Below are 21234 nucleotides of genomic sequence, written 5' to 3' on the forward strand. Positions count from 1 at the left end.
AGTCTGTACCTCGGGGGAATAAATGAACCAGACAAATAAACTCAGTTCTGTCTCCCCATTTAGACTCCTTTTCACAATGCCTGTCCCCACCAGTCTGCTTCTCCCAAGAACTTTATTTTCTACCTGCCTTTTACACATGGAAAAAGGTCTACTAGGTCAATCGAAACAGCTGCTACATACCTTCAACTACTTCCTTCCCATACATTAAAAAAAGGGTAAGGCTATTTTGATGTGCTTACAAAAAATGGTTTTTGAAAGCATTTAAATTCAAGCATGCTGAGCAATTAGCAACTTCTAGAATTGCATGATCTGATTTTTTATAGACGTTATATCCCCCTTATATATGTACCAGTAACTGTAAGTCAGGAATGTTTGTACATCTAATGACTTCTATCATAGGATCAAAAACATGATAATCTTTGTAATATGCATTTGCAAGCAAAATCTGTGTTTTCAATTTAATACGTCTGATATAACCAAGCCATATCTTACAACATTATCTTACAAATACAGAGTACTTCTATACTTTGCAATATACTTCATCAACACTGATGTAACAGAGCTAAATAGATTTCCCTCTATGATGTGGCTCTCAGTAATTGCCTCTTCTCCCAGCCCGGTATGACCTGTGAAATGCTTTCACATCCAGGTCTTTTTTATTCTGGTGGGAAAGCAGCTTTATTTGCTTTAATATCACAAGAGTCATTCCTGAAGACCACGTGCAACTGTTTGTCTATTAAAAAGGCAAAACAGTAAACAAAGATTAATCTGAAGTAACCATTTCAGCTCCCTTCCATTTCTCTGTGTACGAAACCACGCAGAGCAGAGTCCCCTACCAGTGCTGGAGAAGAAACTGCGCCAAGGAATAGTTTTCAGGCTATGAACGGGTAGATCGGGGCGGTCTCTCACATGAATGCACTTTACACCAACGCTTTACCAGCTGATCTGTCACGGTGATGACACAGGTTATCTCAGGACTAGGGGAAGGACCAGCTGCTGTCACTACACCCTGGTGTGAAGCCAAAGCAGCAGCAGCAGCAACTTGCCTGCCACAAAACCAGTCCCTTGGCCAGAACCCTGTAAACGCGTATTCAGCAGCCCTGGTGCATTACGGTGGTCGGCCCTCGGCGGCAAACAGCATTTGCAGACTCTCTGCGGGCTCTTTAGAGAGTTTCCACCTCCAGCACTGCCCAGACACCACAAGTAGGAGAGCGCAAATGCCGAGTCCCTGCTTCACCACAGCTGTACCATTGAACAACTCACTTGGATGCTGTTGATGTCCAGGATGCCCAGACAACACACTTGGAAATGATCCCCTCTGGCCAACCATTACTTTGTTTGTTCGGACAGAGGCTAGATAAATTGGGTGGAGATATAATGCTGGAATCAACTGTTCTCGTTTCAGAAACGACCCAGGCCATGGGTGCCCACACCAGTGGTCCTTTCTCAGAGCTGCCACAGACGGTTTCAGATTGCTTTTTGCTTGCAGTATCGTTGTTTCAACCTTATCAGACAGTGTTTGCAGATCAAACACAAGCACACCTGCCCACGAACGGGCAGCCAGTGACGCAGACCACGAGCACACCAGCAGCCAGCAGCCTTAGGGCTTATCAGCAACAGAAAGTGGCACCACTAACCTAAAATTTGCTTTGCAATGAAGTGCAAAATCTTGGGTAAACACTGATTTCAGTTATGAGCGGCTGCTTGCAGTGGTGTAAGCTGATACCACTAAATGGATACAACTCGCTTAGATTTTGGTTTCAGAGACGTTAGTATGATTTCACACCACTTTTGTACATCAATGTAACTGAGTGTTACACCACATTGCTGCAGAATCTTGTGTGGAGAAGGTGTAATAGCCTGTGTATTTGAATTTGGGAATGAGTGGAGCTAGCCTACCCGTGTGCGTTCAAGATCTACATCTTGTTTTATTACATTGTCAGCTTTAAGCACTCCATAAAATACCTCATAGGGTCTTCTCAATAAAACCTGAAATCATATTGAATATAACTGGCTTTGTGCCTTAATATATATTTCATTATCAGGTTTTCTACGCTTCCTATGCCTTTACTCAAAACTAGGTCTATATATAGCAGCAACCTACATTGACTGAGGAATTTAGGTCTTCCACCATATCTTCAACATGAAGCCAAGAGAAATGACAGTTTTATAACTGACACTTCCTTGAGAGGTATGGAGCTTCTTCAAACTCAAAATTCAGAGGAAAATACGACAGCATAATGACTTCATGGAAGCTTCTTCAGTCCGAGGACCAATGCAGGCAAATCACTGACTCATGAGCTGTAACGCTGATCATTTCTGAGCCCATCTGTACTTGTGTAGCTCTGGTTCAGCGCCCAAATGTAAATCCAAGCATGTAGCACACTTGACTATAGGGAAATCTCAAGGGACAGGCTCTCCTCTGTTGTTTTTTTTTATTTTTAATTTTTTTTCCTATGACACAGTTGTAGGAAACAGGGATGTTTGCAGGATGTCACCGTTCCAACCCAAAGGAATCAACATGGAGGAGAAAAAATTGCAAAAAAACTCTGTAAAAGGAAACTTCAAGAGCTTTGCCAGTTGCTAGTGAAACCATGCTACATTGCACCAGAACAAAGCACTGCAAAGCTGCATAAATACGTAAAGGTTAATATCAGGTGTTCAGAAGGCTTTACTGGAAGATGGCGATGGAGAGGAGCCTCTTGATGTAAACAGCTTGAACCACAGAGACTGCCAGTGTCTGAAGGTAAATAGACAGCTGTTTGAACGAGAAAAGAAAAATATTTTAAAGTCTTAAAATCCAGTTGGGCTTTTGTTGTTGTTGTGTTAAATCCTTGTTTGGTTTGAGGTCTTGTTGGGCTTTGGTAGCCAGGTCTAGGAAATGAGTTGGAAATGAAAGACTTCTAACAATACAATGAAAAACAATCTATAGCATTCACAGGAGAGCTTGTCTGTGTGCCAGGCACAGTCCTTTCATTTCACGTATTACAAAGGAAAGACAGTAGTGGGTTTTTCTCAAGACCAAATGAAACGGCCTGTCCCTCTGCAGCCAGTCAGGGAGAGAATGAAACTTTTTGTGAAATAGTGCCAAGATGATATAGTTACTTTGAGGGAATGATTTTCAATTTCTTTTGTGAAAGCCCGTTTTGCAGAAATTAGACTGTTGTAACACATTGCTTTGCTTCACAGAAGTTTTGATCATCTTTTTTGCCAGACACAAAGTGCCCAGGACGCAAATGCTTGAATTCTTGCAGGCACAGGAGCTCACGTTATATTACTCCTGTTTTAATGACTTTACACTGGCTTCCAGGAAAGTCATGTATTGATTTTGAAGTTCTCTTTATTAACTGCCATTAAGAGACTTTCAGAGGACTTGCTACATCACAGCTCTCTGATCTTTTTTCTATTTATTAACCACACCATTATTTAAAATGCAGATTGGCTGGCTATTTAATTTGACCCAAATTTATGGATCCTCACAACATTAAGGGGAGATTTGTTATAAGATATATCTTCAGACAAATTCAGTAGTGAGAGAATGTACACCTTCCTTTTATCTCACAGAACCACACACTCCTCCTGCCGGGAAACGTCTCATTTCATTTGTGCAGTATCTTTTGCTTCAATCATTTACGAAAAATGTGCAATCATTTTTTCTGAAGATTAAAGTGTAAAACCAATCTTTCATGCACTGTTACTCCTGTTGTTTACATTAATGTATTAGATAGCAACCTACAGTATTAGATAGCAACCTTACATAAAACCCTTTGGGGGGAAGGAAGGCAAGACTGGACATTTCAGAACCTCCTTTATAAAGAAAGGAGAGGCATAAATGCCGTTTGGATTGTGTAAGCCTCCTCTGGATGTGATATTGAGATATTGAATTTGTAGTGACATACTGAAGGCAAACAGCGCAGCACTCGGATGACCGACAAGCACGGCCTACGCTCTCCATGGGCCAGTTTTCACCTGTTATTCCCAGGCTGCTGCTGAGGTTCCACAAAAGTGCCGACCTCAAAAGGCTGGAGAAGCACCGAAACAGTTGGGTTTTGCTTTCTTTCTTTCTTCAATTAAGAATCACTGCATGTAATATAAATAAATCATCAACATCTGCAGTCGCATGAACATCATTTTCTCCTAGAAGACAAATTAAAGGGCAGGTTTTTCACGCCTGAACATTGTGCAAGCACACTGAATGCCAGCATTATCCCATTGGTTAAGTTACAAGCTCCAAAGAAGTTTGTAGAGAAGATTCATTGCAAAGAAAACTTGCTCAGGGGAAATCGTGGGAAGCCCATCAATTTCAAACTTTAAAGTAAACCTTGACAAAAGACTCAGCATTGACTGCATAAAACAATCCTTGGGAAAAGGAAAAAGAAAGATGAAAAGCCCTGCTACAGCAGTGTTACACACCACAGTTTCCAACCACAGCTTCACACAACAATTCTTTTGGCATCGGGGACTGTTGTTCCAAATTTCCCTTGAACCAAAATTCTAATATAAGTGCACCCAGATCAGCCAATTTTCACCTACTTGGGTGATGAAGGATAATGAACCCGTAAGTTATACATTTCTTCCATCCAGCTGGCTCAGGTTTGCTTAAAGCTGCTTTAAACTTCCAAGCCTGCTGTCATCCTGGCCCAAGTCTTGGTCCTGTAACAACATCTGAGGCAATTGCAGTGTTTCCTGGATTAAAAATCCCTTACTTTTCATATAGTTGCACTGAATACAGGCATTTTGCTCTTCAGTTTCCTCTTTATTTTTTCCAGCTACTAGAATAGTTGAGTGCTTTGGGTATCTTGGCGCTACATTACCTTACTTGGGCACATTAAGAATCTCATCTTCCCATTTGCACTTCTTGCTATTTTACCTTATACATCCAATTTCCCTAAAGATGTTTAGTTTTCTTCCACCCTAAATACAAGATAAGAATATGTTTTTCATTCCTTGAATGGCAGCATCTCAGACTTACTGCATGTAATTGCGGGTTCTACTTTTTTAACCACTAATTTTTGATTACACTAGTGCCTGCAAGAAGACTAAGTCCTCCCCGTGCTGCTTTCTTTCGGCTGTGGGAATTGTGAATATGCATAGTACTAGTGACAGAAATTGAAACTGACTTTTTAAAAAAGTATTTGGAAAAAATATTTGAGGGCAACGAGTAATTTTAAAGACAGATTTAGTTTCACAGTGAAGTACAAAGAAAAACAGTTTTAGACAACTAAGTTCTGTTGTAATTTCCTTTAGCAAAGAGATGCAGTTAATACCATATATCAAATCTAGAGCCAGGGTCGGCAGGTGAAAAAGTGAGTAACTAACGGATGTATTTGGGAGTTTGAAGACTGAGTTATCAGTAAACCATCTTCTTAAGCCACTTGCATTACTTCAAATTTTAACTTTAATTTATACCCTGAGAAGTCTTCAGTGTCATTAATTGTATCCACTAAGAAAATGGAGAGGAAAGTAGATGAATTTGTAATAAAACTGAACATAGAGGGAAATCCTCTGACATTTCACTAACTTGTAAGTGCTTTATGAGGGATGACTCCTAATTATTTGTACTAAAGGCTCAGTAAGCACCAGAACAGAAGCAGAATGTGTGAGATTCATGTAGATTTCTGTTCAGGATAATGAAGAAGGGTGGGACATAGTTCTGTTTGCTGAATTTTCTCTGAATTGACTCCAGTAGGGCTTATTTCCTGCAGCTATAAGAAAATGACTTTGGATTAAGAATAAATTAGACACTATTAGACTTACTCTGCAGTTTTATCATGCTAACTCTTATTCTTGAAAAAAAACCCCACCAACTCTTGACATTTGGAATATATTCCCTGTTTCCAGGCTCATGGTATTACTGCGCATGATGGTTTTTGTACTAAACATTTCTATTTTTCCCCCCTCGATGTTATTTTCTAGAAGTCTCTGTGCAGAACTTCGAAGGGAAACATCTACAATTTCACATGCAGAGGGTCCAATTTTTTAACCAACAGAAAATACTCCATAACTCCAAGGTTTCATCTGTTTTGAGGTCAAAAAACCCACCAAATTCTGATGTCTTTTCCATTCCAAACTGTGAATCAGCCACAGTGAAGACGGACCACAATGGTATTTAGATTTCAGCCAAGCTAAAGTATTATTCAGCTGCAAGGTTAATTCACCTACAGAGCATGAATTAGAAGATGCCCAAACCTCAGCTGTTTTCAGGTTATGACCGAAGATAAAAGATACCTCATTAAAACAGTGTCCCACACCTCTGGCCGCATCCAGGCTAGGAAACAGACCTTTTTATGTTTTTTCACAAATTTAAATCTGCACAGAAGGCATACCTTTAGGGTGTGCCAAGACCACCCAGCAAGACGGTTACCAAGGCAGAATTAGAACTTGGGAGTTCCTGGTTTATTGTCTTAAGTCAAAACCACTAGACTGAGCTTATTCTAAGGGGAAAAAAAAAGTGGCCAGAAAGTAAACTTTTACAGCATGGTAGTAAATTTAGAGCTTGTTAGAACATTGGAGATTAATGGCAACAGGAGGATTTTTGTAAAAATCAGGATAACTTTGGGAAAAAGAAAGAGTCTAATGTAACTGCTTGCTCTGCTACAGTGCAGAACACCCGACGCCATCTGCCCACATTTGCAAATGTTTTTAAAGAAATTCCTACTGGCTTTACCGATGCTTATCTGAAGCTGCAATCTTTCTTTCTTCATATTTTAAGCCAGAGTAAATCAAAGGAACTCTGGGAGCTCTTCCTACAGTTGTTTTAAACCGGGCTGATGGTTTGTTTTCCATAGAGGAATCTAAAAGTGATAAGTTAAAAAAAACAGGTATTAATTTCACTTTGTTAGTTTACAACAGTGAAGTAACAGAGGTCTTTCAAAGCTTTAGCTGGTCAGCAAAATATTTCTGCAAATACTGCAAAACTCTCACACTTCTATTTTAAAGGATCGTTTACTACTGTGAATAAACACTGAGCAATAAACAACGTTGCTACATTTGCAACTTCTCTGAAGTCTGCCAAATCCTGATGTCTCATATAATCTTACACCTCAAACTGATTTAGAAGTATTGTAGCAGCAACTCTAAGACTAACTGCTGCAGAAACACAGAGCAGTAATGTTTTCCCCATCCATCACTTCACAGATGAGGGAGGGATGAAATTTTTGTTGACATCTAATAGAGTGCACACAGCAAATGTTTACTCAGTTCTTCTGCTTTGAAGATATTGTCAAACGCTCCGCTGACAGCCATTACTGTTCCTGCTTGTTTAGACACAGCTCTGAAACACAGAGATATGGAACATGAAAAGTATTAGACTTCGATGATTTCACAGTGTGATGACAATGTTATATATTATAAATCCATTGTGAATCCAAGTCTAAAAGACATACAAGTCCTGCAATTTGAACTATAATTCAGGCTATTTGGGAGGAAAAAAAGAGCCTGTGACCCTGAGCTCTTCCTGAACTTCTAGCATTTGGACTGCAAACAAAAGTACTCACCTCCACACGGTCAGCAGGCATAAAAACTCCCCTCTCATTCCAGTTCTATGGGAGCATGGATGCAAAGGACCTCTGCACCCACGGGATGAGCAGAAAGATTCTCCATGGCAATCCCACATTAGTCCTATAGAAAGAGGTCAACCAAACACCTGGACTCTGGTCAGTGATCTTCGGTTCTTCTTCCTCTAGATGAAGCCTGGAGTGATCACCCTTTCCACAGGACCACAGGGCAACCACCCGGCCTGACATGAGCTACCAGTGGCTGGCTTATTATTTGTTTGTCACGCAAAGACGTGGTGTCAAGAACAGCTGTGTCACACACTTCTTGCAGAACATTCCCAACAAATGCTTCTGGTCCTTACCCCATTGCCCAGAGAGGTGGTAGATGCCCCATCCTTGGAAACATTCAAGGCCAGGCTGGATGGGGCTCTGAGCAACCTGATCCAGTTGTAGGTGTCCCTGCCCATTGCAGGGGGGATGGACTAGATGACCTTTAAAGGTCTCTTCCATCCGAAAGCATTCTATGATTCTATGAATATAGCACACCCAATATGTTATCAAACCATGTAGGGGACGGAGAACCCCCTAACCAGAGAGGCTCCTGTGGAGCAGCCTCTGCTGACACCAGCAAGCACTGTTGGGATTTTGCTCAACAGAGAAGGACATGCACATTTTCTCTAACTTCTCCTTTGAGTTCAAGCAAACGCATGATGTGAAACACCTGAAATGAGATTTTCATAGAATCATAGAATCGTTAAGGTTGGAAAAGACCCTTAAGATCAAGTCCAACTGTTAACCTGTCACTGCCAAGTTCACCACTAAACCATGTCCTCAAGCACCACGTCTACCTGTCTTTTAAATACCTCCAGGGATGGAGACTCAACCACTTCCCTGGGCAGCCTGTTCCAGTGCCTGACTGCCCTTTCAGTGAAGAAGTTTTTCCTAATATCCAACCTAAACTTCCCCTGGCACAGCTTGAGGCCGTTTCCTCTCATCCTATCGCTTGTTACTAGGGAGAAGAGACCGACCCCCACCTCGCTACAACCTCCTTTCAGGTAGTTGTGGAGAGCAATCAGGTCTCCCCTCAGCCTCCTCTTCTCCAAACTAAACAACCCCAGCTCCCTCAGCCGCTCCTCATGAGACTTGTGCTCTAGACCCTTCACCAGCTTTGTTGCCCTTCTTTGGACACGCTCCAGCACCTCGAAAGTAAAAGTCTACACTTCCTTCTATCATGTCTGCTTCCTTCTAACAACTTGGAAATTAATCCTCTCTTCATATTGAAAAATTTGCTCCTGTTGATAAATGGATTTATTTTTTGTAACTTAGATGATAGGCTGTTGTTTAATACATGTGGTACTTACACAGAGTTTACTGAATTATTTCATTTATTATCTTCTCATGCCCATGGAGACACTACAGTTTATGATAGGAATGAAAAGAGGTTTCAACAACTGCACATGCCAAAACCTAAGTTCAGCTATTTAACATGCTAAAGGTATTTGTGCATTAAAAAACCAATCACTTCCATCATTTTATGAAGATCTAACAAGACGAAATTTTTAAGTAATTTCTTCTGCTGCTCATACTTATCCTTCCAATAAGTTCGCCATATAGCCAGAAGGGACTCCTGCTTGGAGGGACAGCAATGCTAAAGCCAGGCTGAGTTCCCAATAGAGCTGTATCCTGTTTACCATTGCAAAAAAGGCATATAGGAATTCACAACAACTACTGTGTATTTGCTTCTCAAGGTTTCATGTTAAAGGTTCAGGCTACATTATAAAGGCTTAAAATAACTACTACACAGAACTCAGCACTGGGAATCACTGCTTGAAGAGAAGCATGCATTTTCTTGTAGATATTTATAGCTTTCTCTGTTTCTACAATGAGCAATTTGGAGAGGTAAAGCTGTCAACATTTTACTTCCATTCAGAAACTACGCAATGATTTAAGCCTGTTAAACTGTCCATGGTTAAATGCCTTATGACTCACTTTCTAGTAATTCCTTTTATTAAATTCATCTTACTGATGAGCTCAAGCTTGATAATAGCCACAGAAAGAACAGCACAGCAGTTTTATTAAAAAATGTGGATATTTCGTTATCTGCTTTTGAACAATCATTAGCCTCTACATTGTGTATCATATTAAAAGCTGTGATACCTTTCTGTCCTAGTGAAAGAAATTTAAAGCAAAATAAAAAATCATTACTTGAATTGTAAAAGAACTGGGAAAGTTGCTTTTAAGTACAGGCACTGATATGAATTCTCTGCAGCTGTATCACTGACATAATACCCCTGGAAAAAGCAAAAGATATAGACAGTTTAGGATAAGTAACATTTTGAATAATCACATTCACAAAGGTGAAGTCAAAATATTCCAGAGATTATAACATGAGTCACAAAGAACCTCAGTGAAATCACAGTTTTGAAGACTTTCCCAAAGATTCCGTCCATGCACAGGACGTCAGTTTTATCAAGATGCATGCAGCAGTATGATCCCAGTTCCTACTAAGACTAAAGAATATAGTTGCCACTCTGTAAATACAGATTTTTTTTTTTTTGGCAACTTCTGCTTATAAAGTACATGCTTTGATAAAAAGCAGAAATGAAGTAATCTTCAGGATAAGAAAGCTTTTCTGTATTATGCATAGAGAGGGAAATATGTGTAGGTATGTATTAATATGTTTTAAGGTTAATATAAATGGTGTAAGCTTACTCGTTTTCCTTCCAGAAATAACTAACTTGGTTAATTGAGAAAAAACAGAAAAATTATTTTCTCATTTCTCCCTCTTGAATTTGCAGTCCAGAGCATTGCATATGCTCAGTCAAAAATGTCACTTGTGCACAAAATTTTACACTTCAGCTTCAAAATTATCATCTCAGCCGTATAAAACGAAAGTAGCAACTCATTCATGGGCAGAGCAGTTTGGCTGATGTAGGAACTTCTGTATCCTAAAACTTAACTTTAGGACTGACTGGCTGCATGCCTTTTGGAAAACCATTTGACCTATTCTCTTTTCCCATACTGCCCCACTGTATGACCACTGATTTTGTGAAAGAGACTTAGCATGTGTGTGACAGTCCAAGGCTGTGACATGATATATATAGCTGGCATTGTGTGCGACCATTTGGCATACATAATCGTCCCACATCATTCCTGGATGCAAAGTACTGTTAGTTTAAAATGGATATGCCTAATGTCCAAATTCTATTTTGAAATGGCAGCATTTGGAAGTGGAATATTTCTTTTTGTTTGTCATGACAAATAGTAAATGCAAATAGTAATGCAAATAATGCAAGGAATGCGAATGCAAGCAGTAATTACCAAAAGACACATTTTACAGATTAATTCTCATGCAGCTAAAAGGTGTTAACTTCTTATTCCTCTCCTCCAGTTGAACCTCACCTCTCCTATGAACTTACATTTTACATGCATCATATATTTTAACACAGTGTTGTTAAATCAGGCTGCACCAAACACGAGCACCAAACACCACTACCAACATTTAACAGTGAAACTGAGGTAGGTTTAGGTAGTATTCCCCTACTCACCCAGCAAAGCAGAGTAAAACATTGGTACTTGAAGCCACAGTCCCTGCCTCAGTCTTACCTTGCTCTTAATTTTTGTGGTCCCTCCTTCAGAGCTTCCCTCTTTGGTTTCCATAAACCTGATTTTCACATAGTTATACAGAAAATCATGACTGGTGATGAAAACTCATTGCATTGATCACAAAGCTCTGCCTGCCTGTAACACAGGCCAGTGACAATGGCAAGTGGTGGCCCTGATGGAGCTCTCACCCATGTACTTATATGCTGTTCTTCAGAGTCATCTCAATTGCATCTTGCAGTTCCTGAGCCCCAAGGCACAAAATACACAGATTTTTTCAGTTGGTTAGTCATTCCTAATATCCATATCACAGTGCAGACACTGAGAAAGACAGAGTGAAAAAACGAAAAAAAAACAGAAAATAGAAACTTAACATAAACTAAAGGAGGTTGATCTGTCCTGAAGTGAAATCAAACTGCAAGCTAAACACAGAGCTGTATATAATGTTGTCATAGAGGTCCCTCCTCCAAGGGCAAAGAGGATTACTAAGATGAGAGGCGCCTAAAGGCCTTAATCAGGTGCTAGCACAATATATTTATTAAACAATTGTAACTACAAATCACAGCTCCACAGCCGGCCAAACCTTTGTGTAAAAGGGCTGGAGCTTCCAGAAGTAATGACCATGAAAGACTAAGGTGTGCAAAAGGACAGTGCTTCCATACACTTGCTGTAGACAGAAGATTACAAAAGCTGTAAATTAAAACAGATTAAAAAGAGTAAATTAAAACAGATTAAAAGATAAAAAAACTTACAAAAGTTGTAAGTTAAAAAGTGTGGTGCAAAGATAAAACGGACCATGCACAAAATATTCCTTCCTATTATACATGATCAGGCTCTCATATCATTTAGCAGAAAAGAGAAGGAAAAAAAAAAAAAGATGCTTCTCTTCAAAAAGTCTTGAATTTTCCCATTCAAGAGTGATCTGCGATGCATGCATCATTAATTTCTATGCAGAAAACATTGTTCACTTCAACCAGCAATTAGTGGTAACATTTCTATCCTGTGCAGTGATGAGATTTTTATGCTAATCATTACACAGCAGTAAATTAATCATTTGGGCACATTTAGATGGTATGTATATTTCATGAGACAGATATAGATATCAAGATCAGTTTGATATTTACTCATGGTAAATGGAAGTGTCTCAAATCGTTATGGGGGAAGCATACTAACTAAATATACAGCCAGAGATGTTTGCAGTGTAGCAGCACCAGAAGCACCGCTTCATCTCTTGTTCCAGGAAACAGCTCTCTTTCATTGTTTTTAATTATTTTAAGGGAGGTAAAAATCTTGTGGGATCACATAGAACTGAATCACTCAAAGAGACAGTGAAACTCCAATAATGTCTTGACACATGAAGGACAAAAGCACCAACTCGGTTTCCTATCCCGCAATTCTTCTTTTATTACTGGCAAAATTACCTACGTTACATTATGCAGTACTGAAAAGAGACTTTTCGTCAGCATTTGTGCTATAGTCTAGTCAGGTAAATGAATTATGTATTGGCCTTGTCCCTCTGTAACTATGTCTGAAAGCTTTGAGTTGTAGCAGAAAGGAAGGCTACCCAGGGGCCTCCCTTCTTCTCAGCAGAAGCAAGAGATTTGTAATACCTTGAGGAAAATGTTTATTTGAAATTAAAATTTTTGACATATATTTAAATACTACCGCTGTTTTTTCAGCTCTCAGCTCAGAGATCTTTGCAGGCAAAAAGCAATCTAGTCCAAAGCTGACAGTGTTTTATTTTATCAGAGGGAAACATACACATGGACCCTTTATCTTAGAATGTCGTCAAAATACTTACGAAAAGCACAGATTTATGGCAGCTGACCCTGACAATAATAGTAATATAAATAATATCCTCAGCTGTTACTTTCTCTACTAAAGAAAGATTCTCAAAGATCAAAGGCGGCATGCCAGTGGAAAGCAAAGTTATGCTGGCACACCTGGATCACTTCGGAAGTGCTCTTGAATTGAAAATTGACCAACCATTATATGTTTAATTGCCACCAATTGAAACAGCATAATTGCTACACTGAGCAGGGATAAAGATGAGCTATTGCACAGAAGGTACAAAATCCCACTGGGAAAAGAAAGAAATTTATTAGCATCTCTTCGTTTATGGAAATTTTTGAGAGAGGTACATCTGAACAAGCAGGTTATCAGGACAGCACTGTGAAGAGATGAACTTTTAGATCTGAGAACCATTACAGATAGAAAAAGTAGGGGTGAATCAGAAAGACAATGTCTTATTTTAACAAAACCTGGTTTTATATGTAAAAAACCATTGTTTTTCGAGAACTAAAATATTTTTAATTTCACTATTTCTATAAAAAGAAGGTAGCAATTTTGATTTTTGCAATTTTGATTTTTGAACATTTTCTCAAAATCTACTCTGCCAAGAACTGTATATCTGAAGTTGACGTGAAGGTTAAATTTTCTTCAGGGGCATCAAGGTCTTAGTTTTTACAGCCTATCTTACGTAGCCTAGGAGCCAACAAACACATCTTGGCATGTGCTGTGGCACCACGTGCATACCGCAGTGTTCTTCTCCTCTGCAGAGAGTATTCTTGACTCCAGAGATTCTCCGTTTGACTTGACGCAATGGAGAAAAACACAAATAAACCCCATTTCCAAGTGAGAAGAGGTTAAGATTTGTAACAGTAACTGTAACTTCATAGAGAACCCTTCTGAACCTCCGATGCACAAAGTGGCATACCTTGAGGGAAAAAGATGTGGAATGCAGTTCAGGAACCAGTCAGTAATATTCTGTGAAGGTCAAAAGGCTGGATTTAGAGACAGCTGAGGATCTGGCAGTGGTAAGCACCACCAGCTATGCTCTTGTCAAGCAAATCAGAAAGAAGCAGCACAGGCACCATGCCTTGAAAGCAGAGGAAATTTTTGCTAACTTTGTTTCAATACTGTTTCTTCAAAAAGAAAGAGCAGAGTATCTCCAGGCAGCTTTTATATTCCTGAAATGATTTGGAGGGAAAATTGAAATATTTAATAAATTTGATGTAAACCCGCTATTATCATGGTAAACAGATATCATGGTTATTAATTCTATAAAAACGAATGGCTCATCACTCAGCTATTGCTCAGCTATAGAACTGATTAACGGCACCAGGGACGGTCTGCCACTCGGTTTAATACTCTGTGTTGTTCGTTACGTTAGTTGTTTGGTGTTGATTATATTGCAGCAGTTATTCTCATCTGTAAGTTTGCTTGTTGTAAAATTTAAAAGCACAAACAAAGATCATGTCACAAAGAAATAAGCAGAAATCATATGCCTTAAAATATTCCCCAGCCCCAGTTATATCTTCTCTACAGATACCCCTGAAACTCATCTGAATAGTCATAATCTTTGGAGCAGGAAAAAAAAACAAACTCCCAAACCAACAAAGTATACAAGAATCAAATTCCCAGATAAATTCCTCCATCACAGCACACATGTAGCAGCATTCTCTCGCCTGGCTTCCAGCAGGGGAGGGCATCCCTGCAAGAGAGGGGCGGCTGGGAATGGCTTCAGCAGCCTGAATCAAAATCTGCTCTTACACTTCGTTTGGATACCAGCTGGCAGGTAGTGAAGGTCACAAATCACAGCTGTGATGCCGTTTCTGAAACATCATGGCATTTCAGAGAAAAACTGCCATACAAAATTCTCTGCATGTCACTACGGCGAGTCTTCCATTAGAAAGAAAAGGACACGCACAGCTTTCCACGGGGAGGTGCCTGAAGAAACACAGGACATCTGGGAGTCCTGTGGCTGGCTTCCTATCCTCTATGTCCTGTTTATCTGAGTCTCACAGGAAGCAATCTTAAGTAAGATTTAACAGCGGGACCTGAATGCACTATTAAAAGCCCTATTATTTTAACATTTTGACCACTATTTGACCATTTTACCATATACTACCATTAAACCAGCCAAGATTAATTTGTCCTGTAACCTGAAAACATACAGAAACTACGGTATTCTCTTAAGAGAGTAAAAAGAAATGTCTGTTTTATTAATAGTACATCATTCTAATGCACAGAGTGAAAGACAGAAAACAAACCCATAAACATGTATACTAACTCAATACATTAGTTATTCTGATGCAACAAACTTATTTGGTATATTTTTCCTGCTGCACAGGATCACTTTGCATACAAATGGTTATTATATCATAGTCAAAGAGGTATCATACCTTCATCAGAAATTTAAAAAGTACTTAAAAGAAGAAATTTTAAGTGAACATCACAAATGGAAGATACTAAAACCATAAAAAGAAACAGAAATGTGTAAAAGAGCATATGCTTTGAGGAAAATAGACATAATAATGCACAAAATCACAATCTTTACTGAAGAACAGAAATCTTCTTTCTTGCTCTTTTATTACCTTGGCAACATTTCCTCCATGTCGGCAATTACATAGGAGACAACAGTCCAAACAGCAGCACAGAGATTCATCTGGTTTGGATCCTGAACTGTCATCGTGTCCCCTTGAGAATGATGAAACCAGAAGTATTTACTGAGGTCATCACGCAAGCTGGCACCTACAGAGACAAATGGGCAGTATTCCATTATAGGAATACAAATATTTAAAGAGGAATATAAACTTGAACCCATTTCTGGGCTGTTTATGATTAAATCCACATGCAACTGTATAAAGTTCCATATAATAACTGCACAGAGCCGTGGCATGTGCAGTTTGTAGGTTTTAGGTTAATTGACTTGAGTGAGCACAAGGCAGCAAAAATTCACACCGGCGAAAAGCCGACCTTCCCCTGGGAGATTCGTTTCCTCAGCAACAGTATACATCCATTTTCCTCTAAGACCACCAGAGTCCAAGCAGAAAAATCCCTACAGTAACCCCCCCACAGCAGTGCTTCCTCCATTCGTCACCCCACTGCTCCCACGATGAGTTATGACTGTTGTATGAGTTAAGGATCCTCTCCTTGCTGTTATTTGTGTTGGGGAAAGCTTTGGAATTTGCTTTGTGCTTTTGAGCCTCTGTTCATCACAAAGATGTGCTGTTTCAGAGCAGTTTTCCAGATAACCTGGGGTAACCCAGATAGCCCAGGGCTACATTACCCTTGCTGTCGGGTGTCCCCATCAGCCGGGGCAAAAGCAAGTTGGGTGAAACCACAATTCTTCCCATTCAGGAACAACAGACTCCCTCTGGGGGCACACGGGCAGGGAAAGGACCACTCTTCCCCAAGCCAGGTGGGCTCAGGGAGCACAAATAATGCCAGTGAGGCATCACTCTAGGCCCCACGGCAGACCAAAGCCAAGAGGAGCAGAAGCTGCTGCCCCACCGGGCACTGCAGCAGAGACACCAGTGGGGTATTTTCACTCTGGCCATTCTCCGCCTGGTCCAGTCCCCACCGATCCTCTCTGACTCCCCATCCCCTTGCATTTTCTTCTCTAACAGTTCTTTACCTCTGCCTCTTCTTCTCTGGTTTTATCAGTCTGCATCTGCTTTGTTTTAATCCCAACAACCCTTCTCATCCTAACAGAACTCCACCCCAAATTTTGAAAATAAGTAAACGTGATGTTTTCCCCCACCACACTGATTCACTCCCTGCAATTCCTTTGCCTCGACTCCCTTGGCCTGCTCGCCGATGGGGGCTAGGAGGTGCACAGCTCCCACCTAGCACAACAGGACCCCCTCCTCGCTTGGCCACCCATCCCAGAGAACAAGCACTGGTGTGAATTAATGAGTAAGAGCTATGGGCCGCAGGCAGAAACACAGACCGAGGCTACTCCTACCACGCCAAGTAATACAGAAAAACCCCAGGACTGTTTGATTATAAAGATGAAGTAAATAAATTATTCATATACTTATTTACACACAGTGGAAATCAGTATCAGATGATGAGGGCTTTGATATACTCATGTGTGCTCATAAGACTTACTGTTATGATTTTTCTTGGTTTCCCTGAGATGCCTGAAACCTTTGAAGAGAATGAAAGCAAAATTTCTCACAGTGTAACTGTACATTCCTATATTACATATACTTTTGATCACTCATACAGCCACTCAGGGCAGAGTCCAGCTCTCACTGTGGTTAACAGGCATGTTTCTATTGCTGTAATGGGAAGTGACTTGGACTGCTTGTTTCACTGCTGTTTTAGAAAGAAGGAAAAGAAAGGTAATTCATCTTACAGTTCCATCCAAGATGAAGATCCCTTCATAAGAGAGATGATACGCAGAAAGACCAAATGCCGTAGCATATGGTTATATGGTATTGTGATTGATTTTATTTTAAGAGGCTCTTCTTGCTCTTAAGAGACTTGTTTGCTACCAACTTGAAGCAGTGCAACCCCACAGAAGTCACTGGGTAGGTTACAGGTGCTGAATTACATTCCAATAATTTTAGCATTGAATTTATGTCAACTCATATTCACTTTTAAAATTTGATTCTGAATTCTTTTAAATATATACAACCATAAAAGGGTTGAACTATGATAAATTCTTTAACTGATGGACTTCTGCACTACAGACACATTACAAGTTAAGCCACTGAGGCAAACCCATTACAATTTTTGAACACTTCTATAAGACTCAAGACAAAAATAGTTTGCCTGGAATTTGTTGTATTCCACTATTTCACTAATCACAGTAACTATGGATTTACAGAGCAGCGTTTTATCTCTGTAAAAGGACCAAGGATAAACATCCTTTGCTTTGTAATGTTTAACTCCCTGAAATGCTGAAATGGATTTGTTTCTCTAAACTGATTTTAAAAATTAGAAAATCATCTGACTTTGGCATCAAGCAATTGCTGTGCAAGAAATGTCAGAGTGTGTGAGTAGAGAGAATATCGAAGGGTTCCTAAACTGGCTGTGCTGTCTCTTTCATGTCTTGGGCTAGCATTGAAGTCAGTGACCTGTAAACATCTTGTGAGACTAAGGAAAAGACCCTAAGAAAGCAGTTTTATCCTACATAATTAGAAACAAGTGAAAATCCATGTTCTTGGCTTTGAGCACAAGAACAGTTTACAGCCGAGGGCCCCACGCAAGCCTCTAGACATGAAATACCCTGGGGCACAGATATGACTGCAAGCAATTTTCATGTCTCCTGCTCCAAACTTGAGACTCCTCCATGTTGATGTTAGCTGCCTGGAGATATTTATGGCTTCCAGAGGTCACCAGGCTGCGGCAAGACACTGAATAGTGCCCTTTTGCCAGTAAATGCATCCAGGACTGAGATCAGCCCCTGGAGATGACCGTGAAGAGGGAAGTTCTGCGGGGCTCCGCGGACTGCAGTCATGTTGGGCTACCTAAATAAAGTCCATGGGATCCTACAGCCCCTTTTCTAAGAAAGTAACAGAAGCAGCAATGCTGTGAGCACAAACAGCCATCCTGCAGAAGGCAGGGGCAGGGAGAGAAGAACTCTGCATAATGCTTCAAACAGGGAGGTTTCCAAGTACATCAGGTGGCTGACCAAACTGGATCCTTGATAGTCACTGGATTATTAACCCTTCTCAAACAAAATCTGCCTGGAAGCCAAACATGCCACTTCCAGAAGCTTGAAAGAAACTGGAAAAATACACCCAGACGCAAGTTTTAAAACTCCAATTGCTAACCATTTTGTTCTTTCACCTAAATTCATCTAAGGGTTTTTTTGTTGTTATTACATAACATTTCTCTCAGGAACAACAGCCAGTAACAAACAGAGGTTTATTTTTGCCAAGTGCATAAGCTAGCAGTCAAGTAAAACACATGAGTAGCCATGTCTCATAGACCTGCTATAAATTATTCACTCGTCTCCGTGCTAGCCACCTATAAAGGGGATAGTATACAGCCTCACAAGGGTCTGAAAGCTCTAAGTACTTAAAAATCCTCAGATGGGAGGTGTTACGTAGGTATGTATCATGTATTTGATTCTGATTTCTAGGCAGAACCAATAAACAGAAAAACGAGCAACAGGCTGGGTGCTCTACTGTCACGTTTTATGTGCTTTGCTGCTTTCCTGTGTTTGCAGAGCAAGAACACCCATAAAGAAATAAGGGATATTTGCTGAACAACCCTCTTTAATTGTCCTTTATCAGTCTGTTCAGATTTACAGTGATGAGAATCACATGAGGAACACTGCTGGCCGAAAAGGAATTCAGTGAGAAACTGCTTCTAGCTGGATGTAGTAGACGTTGTGGCATGGAAACAGGGACTGTTAGAAACGGCTGCCAAAAATGCTGTACTTATTATTTGAATGGATGAAAAATACTGGAAATTAAAAACTGAAAATAATTAATCATTTACAGCCTCAATAAAATAATATACAGATAATTCACCATTCCATTACAAAGTGGCAGGGAACCCTCTTTAGTACAGTGGTCCAGTTCAGGTACCTAAAAGCAGCTATTTAGTGCCACTGGTGATCCCTCAGGGCCTGGTGGGACCCCTTGGCGTGGGTCTGATGGAGGGTCCAGAGAAGATACATCTCATGCCTGGAGCAGCTGCTGGGGCCAAGCAGTCCACTATTCGGTAGCATGACGTGTGTGTTTTGGGACCTTAAAACAGGGTTCTCCTTGTCGCAGCGAGGCACCACCTTACTTGCCATTTGAGGGAAATAGTTGCCTAAGTAGGGTCAGAGGCAAACACTCAGTAATGCCTCTGACTTCTCAGGTTGGGCTTTCTGCCTTCTTTACTGTGGAGGTTGTGGGTTTTTAATTTGCTTTGGTTTTGTGCTTTCGACTCCTTCTGAGATTGTTTCCTTATACTTGACCTATTAGTGAGCCTGCACGCTGAGCAGGCTGCAGATGAATCCGATTTTGTCCTCAGGTTATAGAGCAGGGCAGCACTTGCCAAACAGATCAACTTACTGCATAAATGTAATAATTTTAAAAATATGCACAACCAGCATATGCTCTTTTGTGACCAAATGCCTTGAAAACCCAAATTGCACTGGGGCGTTTAGGGGGATACTGGTGTTATCTGAGCTGACAAAATCATTAATCACAGGGGTACCCTTAGCACAGCAGGCAGGTGTCCTGTGATCAAATCCAACTCCTAGGAAACATATTGATCCTAGGTATTGCCGGCCTGCTACACACAATTCAAATACAAATACTATTTACCCCTTCTCCCTTCTCCAAGTGCTGCATCTTCTTTTAAAACTTGCCATCTTCCAAGCTTTGGCCACCAAGCGCACGTGTTTCTTCATGAATTGGTTCACTGTCATGCAGTTGCGAAAAAAAATAACGCAGTGGTTTAAACTGCACCAAAGCAGTCCATTGCTTTTTGTTTTGTTAATGTGAATTATGGTCGCTGGTACCAGAAGGAACAACCAAACACAACAACTGTTGTCTGTCAACCTTTTGCTGCTACCATTGCCAACCCTGCCACCCTCTCCGTTTGTCCTGTTTGTGACTGGCCCGAGGCACTGTGACAAACATGCCATCAGGACCTTGATTCCTAGCCCCAGATAGTGGCTACCTCATGGAGCAGGAGTAAGACAGACCACCTCCTGTGCCATTGCACTGGGGGCAACATCTCCAGAAATGGCATCTCTCCATCTGCCCATCTGGAGCTCCTTACTGGAGTCCAGCACAGGGCCGCTAAGATGATTAAGAGACTGGAGCATCGTTCAAATGAAGAAAGGCTGAGAGAGGTGGGGCTGTTCAGCCTGGAGAAGAGAAGGCTCAGGAGGTGTCTTACTCATGTGTATAAATAACAGATGGGAGGGAATGAAGGAGAGGGAGCCAGGCTCTCCTCTGCAGTGCTGACTGACAGGACAACAGACAATGATCACAAAACAAAACAAATGAAATACCATCTGGACACCAGAAAACACTCTTGTGCTGAGAGGGTGGTCAAGCACTGGCACAGGTTGCCCAGAGAGGTTGTGGACTCTCCATCCATGGAAATATTAAAAACCTGACTGGGCATGGTCCTGGGCAACCTACTGCAGCTGACTCTGCTTGAGCAGGGGGGTTGGATGAGATGATCTCAAGATGTGCCTGCCATTCTCAACCCTTCTGTGGGACTCTCTAACCCCTGGTGCCATTTCCTTGGCTCATTCAGACATCTCTTATAACTGACACACCATAAACAAATTCTTCAAGTTAAGTTCATTCATGTCTTGAACTCATTTCATGAATCTCTGCATAACCAGCTATTTCGTACACGGTTTGATGCACTGCATAAGGCAGGT

General features: G+C 40.7%; 1 protein-coding gene across 3 annotated transcripts in view; it reads right to left on the reverse strand.

Annotated features, from left to right (window-relative positions):
- Positions 1–15101: 15101 nt before the first annotated feature.
- CPQ (carboxypeptidase Q) overlaps positions 15102–21234 on the reverse strand; it is a 164172-nt gene continuing 158039 nt past the window's right edge. For all 3 annotated transcript variants that reach the window (XM_082310230.1, XM_082310231.1, XM_082310232.1), the window contains one exon: positions 15102–15632. In XM_082310230.1, the coding sequence (XP_082166356.1) occupies positions 15472–15632 (161 nt within the window). In that variant the 3' untranslated portion in view covers positions 15102–15471. The remainder of the gene's footprint in view (positions 15633–21234) is intronic.

Source organism: Platalea leucorodia (assembly GCF_965183815.1).
Source record: "Platalea leucorodia genome assembly, chromosome: 1".
NCBI lineage: Eukaryota > Metazoa > Chordata > Aves > Pelecaniformes > Threskiornithidae > Platalea > Platalea leucorodia.